The 13,742-nt window shown below is 46.4% G+C and overlaps 1 protein-coding gene across 4 annotated transcripts in view; it reads left to right on the forward strand.

Annotated features, from left to right (window-relative positions):
* The window catches only part of UBOX5 (U-box domain containing 5), a 45,275-nt gene extending 33,416 nt beyond the window's left edge, over positions 1–11,859 (forward strand). For 3 of the 4 annotated variants that reach the window (XM_043883160.1, XM_043883161.1, XM_043883159.1), the window contains exons 2-5: positions 2,603–2,697; positions 3,866–5,048; positions 8,538–8,699; positions 11,117–11,859. In XM_043883160.1, the coding sequence (XP_043739095.1) occupies positions 2,644–2,697; positions 3,866–5,048; positions 8,538–8,699; positions 11,117–11,325 (1,608 nt within the window). In that variant the 5' untranslated portion in view covers positions 2,603–2,643 and the 3' untranslated portion in view covers positions 11,326–11,859. The remainder of the gene's footprint in view (positions 1–2,602; positions 2,698–3,865; positions 5,049–8,537; positions 8,700–11,116) is intronic. The other variant, XM_043883163.1, reaches the window with a different exon arrangement.
* The last annotated feature ends 1,883 nt before the right edge of the window (positions 11,860–13,742 follow it).

Raw genomic sequence — 13,742 nt, forward strand, 5'->3', positions numbered from 1 at the left:
CTGAACAAAGACTGGGAGACTTTAGGCCAAGGATTTTCTATTCCATCAGATTCATCTCTCTTTTTTAATAATAAATATTTTGTAATGTACTGTCCTGAATTTAAAGTCAAAGATAATATAACCTTACTATGTAGTTGTAAAACAAACACATATGTGTGCACACAAAAGACTTAATAATAATTTAAAGTAGAAATTTTAAAGTGTGAAAATTTATTCTCATGTGTGAATGTTTGAATATGACCATACTGGAAGGCATAAAGGAGTAATCAAGGGAATTCCCTTATGGCTCAGTGGTTGGGACTTGGCTCTTTCACTGCCTGGGCACAGGTTCGATCCCTGGTTGGGGAACTAAGATCCCAGAAGCCTCGTGGCATGGCCAAAAAAAAAAAGTAATCAAAAACTTTTACCAACATATAGAATCATCTAGAATGCAGACTGCTACAAATGTGGACTGTCAGATATATTAGCATTTCTCTTAGTGATGTGCTTTTCAGAAGTGAACTCCTCTTGGTAAAAACCTGAAGTAAACCAAGTATGATCTTCATATAATTTACATGGAAGTTCCCTTCTTAGAAAATTCTGCCTGTATTAAAACCATGTTAAAAAACATTTTGTGATCATATGTAGAATAGACATAGGGGTTAGGCTGAGATAACAAACCTTCAAAAGTCTCACTGTAGAACTTCATTGTGCAGAAGTTCAATTCAGTTGCTCAGTTGTGTCCGACTCTTTGCGACCCCATGAACTGCAGTACGCCAGGCCTCCCTGTCCATCACCAACTCCCAGTGTCCACCCAAACCCATGTCCATTGAGTCTGTGATGCCATCCAACCATCTTATCCTCTGTCATCCCCTTCTCCTGCCCTCAATCTTTCCCAGCATTGGAGTCTTTTCAAAGGAGTCAGCTCTTCACATCAGGTGGCCAAAGTGTTGGAGTTTCAGCTTCAGCATCAGTCCTTCCAATGAATATTCAGGACTGATTTCCTTTGGGGTGGACTGGTTGGATCTCCTTGCAGTCCAAGGGACTCAAGAGTCGTCTCCAACACTACAGTTCAACAGCATCAATTCTTCAGTGCTCAGTTTTCTTTATAATCCAACTCTCACATCCATACATGACCACTAGAAAAATCAGCCTTGACTAAACGGACCTTTGTTGACAAAGTAATGTCTCTCCTTTTCAATATGTCTAGGTTGGTCATAACTTTCCTTCCAAGGAGTAAGCGTCTTTTAATTTCAGGGCTGCAATCAAACTGCTCACTAAAATGTTGCAGAATGCCCAATGTGCCTGGCCTCTGCAGGTGGCATCTACTGAGCACAACAACAAAGACCGCAGAGTGTGGCCCCGTCCCTACTGGGAGTTTTTCATGGCCTTGTCTGTTAGATGGAAAAGCATGGACTGGCTGGCCTTTCCAAGGAGTGCAGATCCACTGTAGAGGCTTGCCACTAGGAGGGATGTTTCTAGTGGCTTCCCTGCTTCTCTATAGAGAATGTAACAAAGGCTGTTGGACATTAGTCATTTTCTTTCTTTCAGTTTTATTGAGCTATAATTGACATATAACATTATATAGTTCAAGGTGTATAAGTTTAAGGTGTACAACATAATGATTTTATATATTTAGTGAAATGGTTACCATAACAAGATTAGTTAATATCTATCACCTCATGTAGTTACATTTTTTTGTGTGTGTTGAGAACTTTTAAGATCTATTCTCTTGGGAGCTTTCCTATATGCAATACAGTGTTGTTAACTGTAGTCACCATGTTGTATGTTACATCCCCAGAACTTACTTATCTTTTAAGTAGAAGTTTGTACTTTTTGACCTTCATCCATTTCCCTTTCCCTGGATATTGGTCTTCAAAATGACTACAGTTGACCATAGAACAGCACAGGCTTGAATTGTGCAGGTCCACTTATATATGGGTTTTTTTTTCACTAAATACATACTACAGTACCACACAATTTGAGGTTGGTTGAATTCACTTATGTGGAACCATCAATACAGAGGACAGACTGTAAAGTTAGATGTGGATTTTCAACAGTTGTGTGGAAGGTCAGTGCCTTTAATCCCTGCCTTGTTCAAGGATCAGTTGGATTTGAATTAGATGTTCTTTTAAGATGTTTTCAACTCTAAGATTTTCTATTTCTCAATAATATTTTTTACTCTTCTAATTGTTTTCACTTTAATAAAACATAACTGCATTAACAAGTGTTAAATGAAAGATGCATAGCACCACTATTATTATTTTCTGTGACCCTTTTCATTCTAAACCTTACAACTAAGTAGTCATCTTTTTACTTTGAGCTCATCTACTTTTGACCCTCCCTTTCCTGTTGGGAGCTCCTTGCAGAGCTGATAGGCCCTTGCCTCCACTGGGGCTTTAGAACAGCTGTCAGCCAGAGAACCAAACCACACAATCTGCAAAAGAAATCTCCCTTGTAATCATCGCGTGTTGTATAGAAAGAGAGGAAGTATAGACCATGAGAGTGTATGTTAAATTTTTGTTGTTACTCTGTTTAACTCTCATCTCTTAGGAATCAACTCCTAACAGTTTAGATTTGAATTTTAACTTGTCTAATACTGAGTTTTCTTTTTTCATTTAAGGCTATTTCTGATGCTTGGAAGCTATCCTCTCAGCCATAAAGATGGTAATAAATCTTTGTCTCCCACAGTTCAGACCAAGAATTTACTGCAACAAGGTAAACAGAACAAGTATATACACATATATAAATAAATGACATCTATTTTTCGTGTTTTCCCCCATTTCCTTACTTGTGTATGTAGACAGTTCAGGCTTAGTGTGCTTTCACCCTCATTGTTTTAGAGTCTTCCAGATGATATTTAGGTAAGCATGGGTCAGGCTGCACCTCTAAAGTCAGACAGCTGAGTTGTGACTCATTTTGTGGAGGGTTCTTTTCTCTCCAGTTTTCTTCAGTTTATCATTGATGATAAATTTTAATTTCACTCAAGGTCAGAGTGAAGGTAGAAATTCTCTCACTGCTGTTCTTGCTAACTCATGCTAGAAATAATGGCTTATATTTGTTATATGGATTCCTTGTGCTTTATTGTTTGAATTAAGCTGCCTCCCCTTTTGTGCAAAGGAGGGTATGTTTCCACAGTCCAGGGCAGGGAGTAAGGAAACTCCCAGGGTAGAATTGAACTTCTCCCCGGTTTGGAATTTCTGTATGCAGCACACTATTTCCGGTTCCCAGATTATTAAGCTCACTCCTTCAGACAATGATACCTTAAAATTTCCATTGGTTATGACAAGTATTGGAAATATTAAGAGGGAGAAAAAGCTACTCATAGTCTCACCCTTAGCACATTCACTGTTTTAAATTTCCCATAGTCTTTTGTGGTCCTTGTTCCTATGCAGGCTTTTTTTCACCAGGTTTCATCATTCAGAGATTTACAAGAAGCTCCTTTGTTGTGCCTTCTTGGGGAAACTGTTACAATTGATAGAGTCCAAATACAAAATTGGAAACTTCAGTGAACATCTTCATTTCCCCCTAAATCTGTACATTTTCATCCTCTGAAATTTAAAAATAAGGTTAAAAAAAGCTTGTATATCTGCTGCTTTTTCATAGAGATGTTATTTTGAAGCGATTTTGGTTGGTTAGGCAGAGTTTTGTTGCTCATTTTTTAAGGATGGGCGGTATTTAGGGGCACAGTTGCCCTCAGCCTTTCATTTGATCTTGGATGCATGCCAAAAAAAGAAAAAAGGAAAATTTGATATAATAGAGGAAATTTCAAATGAGGAACTTCAGATTTTCTTTAGAGTTTTACTAGAAGTGACAAGGTCTTGAAAACTCACCTTGATTTAGAGCTCATCAAATCAATGTGTCTCATTTTTGTCATTAAATCTAGATATCAGCTGATGGCTATGAAGTAGAAAATCTCATCTCTGAAGACCTCACAAAGAGAAGTCACGGTTTTAGGACAGAGTATTTCATTAAGCCACCGGTCTATGTGACAGTTTCCTTTCCCTTCAATGTGGAAATCTGTAGGATTAACATAGATCTCTCAGCTGGGGGAGGCCAGAATGTCACTGGCCTGGAAATGTACACATCTGCCTTATCCAGCAGAGCATCATGGAATACCCCTGAGTGCCAGACCCCAGATGAGCCATCCATTCCGGACAAGGAAGCATTCACTTTGGTGGGCAAAGTCTTGTTGAAAAACCAGAGCCAAGTGGTGTTTAGCCACAGGGGCTTCAAGGCCAGGCCACCTTTTGGCCCAATGGAAGCCACACTCCCCTCGCCTGCTATTGTGGCCCAAGAACTCTGGAATAAAGGGGCTCTTTCTCTTAGTCACGTGGCCCATCTCAAGATCTGTATCACCCATGTGACAGGTGGTGGTGTCCCTTGTATCAAGCGGTTAGAGGTATGGGGTCAGCCAGCCAAAACCTGCTCTCAGGAAGTGATAGACAGTGTCCTGCTGGTTGCCTCAGAGAGTCTCCCTCAGGACTTGTCTTTACAGGCTCCAGCGTTGCCCATGGAGAGTGACTGTGATTCTGGGGGCCAGTCTGAGGGCCAGCAGGCCCCCTCTAGCCTACAGGAGCTGGCTGAGGTAATTCGGGATATACCTGAAGAGTTCTTAGATCCCATCACCCTGGAGATCATGCCTTTCCCCATGCTACTGCCCTCAGGCAAGGTCATTGACCAGAGCACGCTGGAGAAGTGTAACCGCAGTGAAGCCACATGGGGCCGAGTGCCCAGTGACCCTTTCACAGGAGTAGCCTTTACTCCACACTCCCAGCCCTTGCCTCACCCTTCCTTGAAGGCGCGGATCGACCATTTCCTACTCCAGCACTCCATCCCTGGCTGCCAGCTGCTCGGGAGAGCACAGACTGCATTGGCAGTGGCCCCTTCTTCCATTGCTCTGCCCTCTCGGAAAAGGAAGATGGAGCAGGCCGAACATGGCCCAGACAGTAGCCTTGGCTTAAATGCTTCCTGTTTTTCTACCACAAGCCTTCTGGTCTCACCCTCTACCTCAGAGCACACTGCTAAGAAAATGAAAGCTGCCAGTGAGCTCATGGATTGTTCAACAGGTAACCCCTGTCCCGTGTCCAAGCCCCTTGTTGTCTTTCCTCCTGGGGGACCCTTGGCCCTGGCACTTTGTTTTGTGCTTTGCCAGCTTAAATTATACCAAAACTTACTAGCTTAAAGAATCACACGTTTATTGTAGCTTCTCCCTCAGGGATCCAGGCATCGCTTAGCTGGATTGTCTGCTTTAGGGTCTCTCAAGGCTGCTATCAAAGTGTTGACAGGGCTGCAGCCATCTCAAGGGAAGGATTAAGTTCCTTGCTGAACTGTTGCACTACAGGCTTCACTTCCTTTTTGTCTGGTGGCTGGATTCTGCCCTCAATTCCGTGCCACATGGGCTTCTCAAGGGCAGCAAACAAGCATGTGCAAATAAGTGGAAGTCAGTCTTGTAGAAGCTAATCACAGAGTGACATCACTTTTATTGTATTCTGTAGGAAGCAAGTCACTGAATCCACTTCACACTCAAAGGATATGAGTAGCAGGAGGTGGGGTTCATTGGGGGCTTCAGGCACTTTCCCACACCAATGATTCCTATTTTATTCATTGTTTTTACCCAAGATTGAATTTTGTCTGATGCATTTTTTTTTGTCTGATGCCTTTTCAATATCATAGAGATGATATTATGATTTTCCATCATTAGATCTTTTTTTTTATCATTAGACCTTTTAATGCAGTAAAGTGATTGATTTTGTGCCACATTCTCACTCACATCCTTGTACATGCTCAGTCAAGTCTGACTCTTTGCAGCCCAATGGACTGTAGCCCACCAGGCTCCCCTGACCATGGAATTTTCCAGGCAAGAATACTGGAGTAGGTTGTGATTTCCTACTCCCAAGGATCTTCCTGACCCAGGGGTCAAACCCACATCTCCTGTGTCTCCTGCATTGGCCTGTGAATTCTTTTCCACTGCGTCACCTAGCTAGAATCAAGATTGCCAGGAGAAATCTTCAACTTCAGATAGGCAGATGATATCACTCTAATGGCAGAAAGTAAAGAACTAAAGAGCCTCTTGATGAGGGTAAAAGAAGAGAGTGAAAAGCTGACTTAAAACTCAACATTCAAAAAACTAATTTCATGGCATCTGGTTCCATCATTTCATGGCATATTTGCATATCTGTTAAGGGGGAAAAAGTGGAAATAGTGGCAAATTTTATCTTCTTGGGCTCCAGAATCACTGTGGACCGTGACTACAGTTACAAAATTAAAAGATTCTTGCTCCTTGGAAGAAAAGCTATGACAGACCTTGACAGCATATTAAAAAGCAGAGGCATCACTTTGCCAACAAAGATCCATATAGTCACAGCTATAGTTTTTTCAGTAGTCATGTATGGATGTGAGAGTTGGACCATAAAGAAAGCTGAGTGTTGAGGAATTGATGCTTTCAAATTGTGATGCTGGAGAAGACTTTTTTTTTTTTTTAAATATTTATTCATTTATTTGGCTGCACCAGGTCTTAGTTGCAGCATGTGGGATCTAGTTCCCTGACCAGGGATCGAACCTGGGCCCCCTGCATTGGGAGCTCAGAGTCTTAACCACTGGGCCAGCAGGGAAGTCCCTGGAGAAGACTTTTTTGAATCCCTTGGACAGCAAGGAGATCAAACCAGTCAATCCTAAAGGAAATCAACCCTGAATATTCACTGGAAGAACTGAGGCTGAAGCTGAAGTTCCAATCCTTTGGCCTGATGCAAAGAGCCAGCTCCTTGGGAAAGATCCTGATGCTGGGAAAGATTGAGGGCAGGAGAAGAAGAGGGTAACAGAGGATGAGATGGTTGGATGGCATCACTGACTCAATGGACATAAGTTTGAGCAAATTCTGGAAGATAGTGAAGGACAAGGAAGCCTGGCGTGCTGCAGTCCATGGGGTCGCAAAGAGTTGGACACGACTTAGTGACTGAACAACAACGATAATGCAGTAAAGTATACTAGTAGGCTTCTTAATATTGAACTATTATTATATTCCTGTAAGAAATTTCATTTGTTCATGCTTCTCTTAGTGTACTGCTTGGTTCTGTTTGCTAGTGTTTTTATTTAGGATTTTTGCATGCATTAATAAGATTGAACTGCAGTTGGGTGTGTGTGTTCACAAGTGCACACCATTTTTGGTCAGGTTTTGGTTTTGATGATTTATTCCGTAAGAATTAGGAAATCCTCCTTTTCTAAACTCTGGAACAACTTAATAGTTTTAGAATCATTTACAATTTGCATGTTGGTAAAATTCCCCTGTGATTGTCAGTGCTTGGTGCCTTTGGAGAAAGCTCTGACAACTTTTTTTTTTTCCTTATGAAAACTAGTCCCTTTAGATTTTACCATTCTTTAAGTTCCTGTCTTAGTCTAAAAGGCTTATACAGATAGTAACTTAAAGATTACATCTGTGTCTTCTCTGACTTTGTAAATTTTAGTAAACAAGACCCCCAAAAACTCCTGGAAGCATCTGAAGTGCAATGGGGCAAGATGAAGAGAAAGGTGCTTAGACCTTGATGTTTGTGGAGATCTCCATTGGTGTTAGCCTCAAGAGATCTGTTGGTGACGCAGGAGCACGCTGACTAGTGCTCCTTCAAGGCCTCAGGCTGATACCCTATATCCTGCATACTGTAGAACAAACATTCCACTCCCTGCTTTGGGGTACTTTTAGGGTACCACTTTGGGGAATCCTGGCAAATCTCTGGGTTCTTTTTTGGGCAGCTGTCCCCATCCCCTGTTGCCTTCACCCTTAGCCCACATCCAGAGAAGGCCCTCTAGATAGTGAAATGGGTAGAGAGGACTTCATTATTCCACTCGGTAATAACTGCTTTGCTTTAGTAAGGAGGCGAGAAGATACGAACACTGAGAGAGTGCAGGCCAGTGGCCCTGCCCTGCAGAGCTGAGGAACTAGCAGACGGGAACGGGGAACGAGTAGACTAAGGCTGTTGAGGAGGGAGTGGGGCAAGGAGCCAGGGGTACAAGGCTGGGCGTTTGCTTGCCCCAGTTACTTCTTGGCAGGTAGGGACGCCTTCAGAAAGTAGGGTGCAGTTCTGCAGGTGCGCCACTAGGTGGCCCAGGCCTGCCCGGTAATTTGTACAGGAGGAGGAAAGCTGGCCGAGAGCCCAGGAATCCTGAAAGCAATGTGAGATGGGTAAGAACTGCCAGGAACCCCAGGGCTTTACCTCCTGGTATCCTGTTAACACAGTCTATTAGTGGAAACTAGGGAGGACTTTCTTTATGCTTGTGTCTATTTGAAGTTAAAAGTACCATTCTATGGGACTTCCCTGGCAGTCTAGTGGTTAGGACTCCACACTTGCACTGCAGGGCTCACATGTTCTATCCCTGGTCGAGGAACTGAGATTCCTCATGCTGTGTGACTTGGCTAAAGACAAATAAATAAATTAATAAAATGAGAATGTTTGAAAAAGAAGAAGAAGAAACACTATGTTGTGGTCTTCAGAGGACTTTGTGTTTTGGTTTTCTCTTTTGCCAGAACTCTCTCTTGATATTGTGGTCTGTGTATCTCTTAACAGGCCCAGTGTCCCATGAGCAAAAACTGTCACAAAGCTTGGAAATTGCCTTGACATCAACCCTTGGCTCCATGCCCTCCTTCACAGCTCGGCTGACCAAGGGACAGCTCCAGCACCTCAGCACAAGAGGGAACAATACTTCCTGGAGGCCCAGCACCAGCTCGGGTAAGAAGGGGCCCTGTGCATCTCCTCAGACCCCTGAACAGAATGTGGGGCCATACCTGTGGGGCTCTGTGGACCTCCACACCCAGGCTCCCCTAGTTCCAACACCCAGGCCTTTCCTTTTCTAGAGGGAATTGAGGGGTTGCCTATGAAGTGTAACTCATCACAGGAAAGGCTTTCTTTGGTTAATTCTTAGTAATTCTACAGTGTTGGGGCTTGGTGATTTTGGTAAGATCTAATGTTAATTACTCTGTCCTGAGGACATTTGTTTGTTTCTCCCTTTTGCTTGTTTTTTTAAATGTAGTCTGTCTCCCATCTGACATCTTTGGTAACTTTATGTAAATGTGGAGAGTGATTTCTAGTTGAGTATGTCATCTTCATCCCTCCCTATTAAGCAGCATCTTAGAACAGTGGTAGCTTACTGAGCCAAGTTTTGCCTAAAATGAACTTGGGACCACAGTGGACGATAGACTCAGTCAGGATACAAAGTGAGAGAACCTGGGGTGTTTTTTACAAGGTGAAATCTGGCAGGGCTAATGATAAGGTGTACACTTTCTTCCCCCTGCCTGTCTAAAGTGCGTCTGTTCTCATTGCCTGGATCCCAGGCCAACTTACCTTTTCTGCCTCTTGTCCCCACCTCCCAGTTTCTCTGATTATGTTTCCATCCTGATCATTTCCAGAACCTGTCTCATCCAGGTGACCAGCAATTTCCATGACCCCAGATTCAATGGTCACTTACCTTCTTGGCAGCACTTATTGTGGCTAACCTCCCCTTCCTTCCTGAAACATCTTCTGTCTTGGCCTTCCAGATGTTATGCTCTTTTTCTCTAATTTTCAACAGTGTCTCTTCAGTTTCCATTGCTGATTCTTTGTTCTCTTCCAGACTCTGGTCTTGGACCCCCTTTGCTATACTCTGTACCACTCATGTGAGAGCCCACTTGGCCGGTGACTGCCCATGTTCACGTATAGCTCCTGCCTCTTCTTGGAACTCAGACCCTGACCTCCCTTACAGCTACTTGGCACCCCTATAGGGGAAACTCATGGATATCTCAAGTGAATATCTCAGAACTGCTGGTGCCTCCAAAGATTGTCCTCCAAAGCCCCCCATTATCCAATCACTGGTAAAGAAGAAGCATCTTCTACCCCGTGGTCAAGCCTATAACATGGGAGGTCATCCTTGGTTTCCCGTCAACATTCCTGACATTCTGTTCATCATCAAGTCCTTTTTACACTCCTCCAAAGTAGATCTCAGGGAGGTCCTCTCTGCTCCATCCCTCTTGCTGCCACCTTGGCCCTGGCTCCTGCGCTGCTCCCCCAGATTCCCGTAGCAGCCTCTGCTGCTCCTCTGCAGTCACCCTTACCCTGCCCGTCCTCTTACAGGAGCCTTCAGGATCTTCCTAGAATGTCAGCCAGGTCATGGTATTCCACTTCTTAGAATTCTTCCAAGATATCCTGTTGAACTTGGAATAAGTTCAAGACCTCGGCCTGTGAGGTCTTGCATGTTCTTCTGCCATACTCTCAAAGCCGTACACTTTCGCATCACACCTGTCTTTTCTGTTTCTTTAATGGACCTGCCTCTCTCTGTCCTTGGTGTCTCTTTCACTCATGCATGGCTGGCTCCCTTTCATTCTTAGGGCTGTTCACCCAAGAGGCCATCATTGCCCTCTCCAGGTGGGGGTGGATTGATGGAGAGAGAGCAGCAACCCTAGGCAAGGACCATGAGAGAAGGGAGAGCGGTAGGTATAGCTTGGGGAGGAGGAGTGGCAGAACCTACCCACTGTGGCCTTCATGCAGGAAACCTTGTGGGAAGCATGAAGGGGAGAGCCTGAAGCACAAGAAGGGGGTTGACGGACGGGCTGGGAGGGGAGCGGCTGGGCTCCAGGGCTCCAGTGATGCAGGGCCAGGTTCAGCAGGCAGGTCTGCCACAGACAGACCTCAGCCCTGCCCCTCTGGTGACCTCCGTCCCCTCTTAACCTGCTCAGCCTGGGTATATCACACCATATTCTGCTTTTTCCTCTGCTTGTCACATGTCACCTTTCTTGCAGTTTATCAGGATTGTCAGCATGAGCATGTGCCTTGCTCTGACCTTGGCAGCCTATCCAGGGGAAAGTCCATCTTGCTGGAGAGCCGCAGGCAGGGCCTGGTGCTGCCTAGCAGCCCTCGAAAGCCAGCTTTTCTTGAGCATTTCTTGGATCACTGATGATCGAGAGGAGGCTCCCCAGATTCTCAGGCTCCCTAGAACCTTCTCCTCCCTGATCAGTCAGGGGTGACCTAGGGAGGGAGGAAGCCAGGCTGCTGCAGGGGTGCAGGGTAGAGAAGCTTCTTATTCTACTCCAGGCACATGCCCTGCCTCCCAGATGGCGTCTGGACCGGGGACCACTTTCCCTAACCCTGGTCTATTTTCCCCCCTGATTCACCAGAGCAGTCTGGGAGCAGCCTGGGCCCTGAATGCACATCCTGCAAAAGAGTGTTCTCCCCCTACTTCAGAAGGGAGTCTGCATACCAGCTTCCCTGTGGCCACCTCCTGTGCCGGCCCTGCCTGGGCGAGAAGCAGCGCTCCCTGGCCGTGACGTGCACAGCCTGCCAGCAGCCGTTCGCCAGCCAGGACGTTCTGCGGGTTCACTTCTGAGTGAACAGCCTCAACCTGAGGAGACCCATCGCTGGGGGGAGCTGAGGAGGAGTGACTGGGGGGCTCAGAGCTCCTGAGGTCTGGCCTGGTCCCAGGCATGGGGTTGGGGGGCCTCTGCTTTCTCCAGGGCTTCCCCTTTGTCTCCTCCCACAGTGTAGCACGTGGGCCTGTGGAGTGAGGGGTGGGGAAGGGGCCCTCCGCACCCACTCACGTGGCAATAGGATAACAAAGCCATAGTTTGGGCTGGGAGGGATGGGGGAGATGTCCCTGCCCCCCAGTGCCTCCCTGCCAGCACCCCTGCCAGAGCCCAGGGTCTGCTAGAGCCAGTCCCACACTCTGAGCCACACTCTCTGCACACACCTCTCATCCTCCAAGGCGGATGTGAGTGTGGCTCTGGCTCTCAGAGAGAACTTCCACCGTCAGTGTCACCCACAAGTGGAACACGGCGAGGATCTGTGGAGTGAATGACTCAGCCCCTCTGACTGGCAAACCACTCTGAGCCTTAATAAAGCGATGGTTGACGTCTGCCGTGGACTTCTCTCGTCTGTGTTGTCATACTCCTGTCCCCCACTGCACCCACACAGAGTGGGACTGTCCCAGGGCAGCCGTGAGCAGTCACTGCAACCCTGTCGGACTGTAATGTGGGTCAGTGACCTGAGGGACAGGTGCCTCTGATGCAGGAGGGTCTGTGGGTGGACATGCATGCTGATGGAGAGGGCTGAGCAGCCCCCTCAGCGGGTGACCCTGGCTTAGCTGCGCATTGCCAGAGCTGCACTGCCCTCTGAGAGGGGAGGTAGCTTTTCTGTGTGGGGCCTATTTCAGGAAAGATACTTGTTTATAGACTGCATCTTTTTTTTTTCCATTCAAAATTTTGTTTTATGGAAACTACATATTCCTACAACTGTTTACTGTATGGAGTAGGTCCCAGTCATGGAAGAATATCACTGAGGAAATACAGTGTGCTATTCTCTGTTCCCTTCTGTGTATGTTGGGGAAGGAGGAGCCGAGAAGCGATGCTTCTTATTTTGTATTTGAGATTTCATCACGAGCACCTGTGGACAGGCGTGGGGGGTCTCTCAAGTCACTCAGGGTCTTGACCTCCCCAACTCCCACAGGCCTGCTGCCTCCCCTTTGTTCTAGGGGGACCCCCAGGGGAGGAGGCCCGCATTCTCACTAGCTTCTGTGCTTTGCACACAGGGCGGAGAGAACTATAATTCTTAGACTAATGGGGAAGGAGGAAGCTTATTAAAAATTCCATTCTTGGACTCCGTATCTAAGACTCCAGAGAGATGGGGTTGGGGTTACAGAATGTATTTTTAAGGTGTGTATGTCCACAAAGGTGGCTGCAGAGAGGCAATCCCACCCTCCCTTCTGCCTCCTGGTGACACTTCCCTTGACCCCTCACATGACTCTATGAGACTCCAGGGTCTACATTGGTGGACTTGCCTCTTGGCTGGTGAAGCGCCTGTGTGTCCTTTGGCTTTAAATGTCTGAAACACTCCAGATTCCTCCCTTATCTTCCTGTGTGCTTGTGTTCTAGGAGAAGCTCCATCCTTTGTAGCAAAAGCACTGCCTTGGGGAACTAACAGCCTAGTTCCCCAAGAGCAAGTTCACTGCTGGGAGGCCTTCCCTCTGGGGTTTGTCCTGTCTCTCCCAACCTGAGAGCCTGAGGAGGCTCCAGCAGGGGTCAGCATAAAGCGCAGAATGCCCAGATGAGGGCAGTGTTGCCTCCCCCTCCTGCAAGGGTGCTGGTGATCTGCATTTTGAACACACTTCTGCTCCCCAGGGAGCTCTAGGGGGAAACTGGGCATGGGAGCCCCTGTGATGGACAGGTGGAGACACATCCATATCCTTAGAGATGCGTCCATTTATATCTCACGGAGTCCCCCAGAATGAAGTGTTCTTTTCACCACCCTTGCCAGAAACACACCGAGTTTCTCTCCCCCAGAAAATGAGGATACCTTCTCTTGGTGCCAACCAGACTCAAAGGGTAGTTTGTTTCTCACCAGAGCCTGGGGCCAGGCACAAAGCAGCTAACCAACAAACTCAAGGAGCTGGACTCTACTGACTGAGACTCAGAACTTCCAAGCCTTGATGTGACCCCTCTGCCCTCTCGCCTGACCACAGGTTCTGTGGGGGCACAGTTCCCCTTTTCGGTAGCATTTTCTCAACACAAAGTCCATTTGGAGGACATGCAACCCTGGGCCCTTTGAGGGCAGGAAACAGCCCCAGTGACTGATCGCCAAATCACCCTCAAAAGTGCAGCATGAAATCTTGCCCCACATCCTGGCGTCCTCCTTGGGGCCCCCAGGTCCCAGTCCTTGGCTACTCTGCCCTCACTCATGCCCGCTCTGCCATCGTCCTCCAGCCCCAAACAGAAGGGAGGGCCTCACACTCCTGAAGTAGAAGTAGGAAAA

Source organism: Cervus elaphus, chromosome 23 (genome assembly GCF_910594005.1).
Source record: "Cervus elaphus chromosome 23, mCerEla1.1, whole genome shotgun sequence".
NCBI classification, from domain to species: domain Eukaryota; kingdom Metazoa; phylum Chordata; class Mammalia; order Artiodactyla; family Cervidae; genus Cervus; species Cervus elaphus.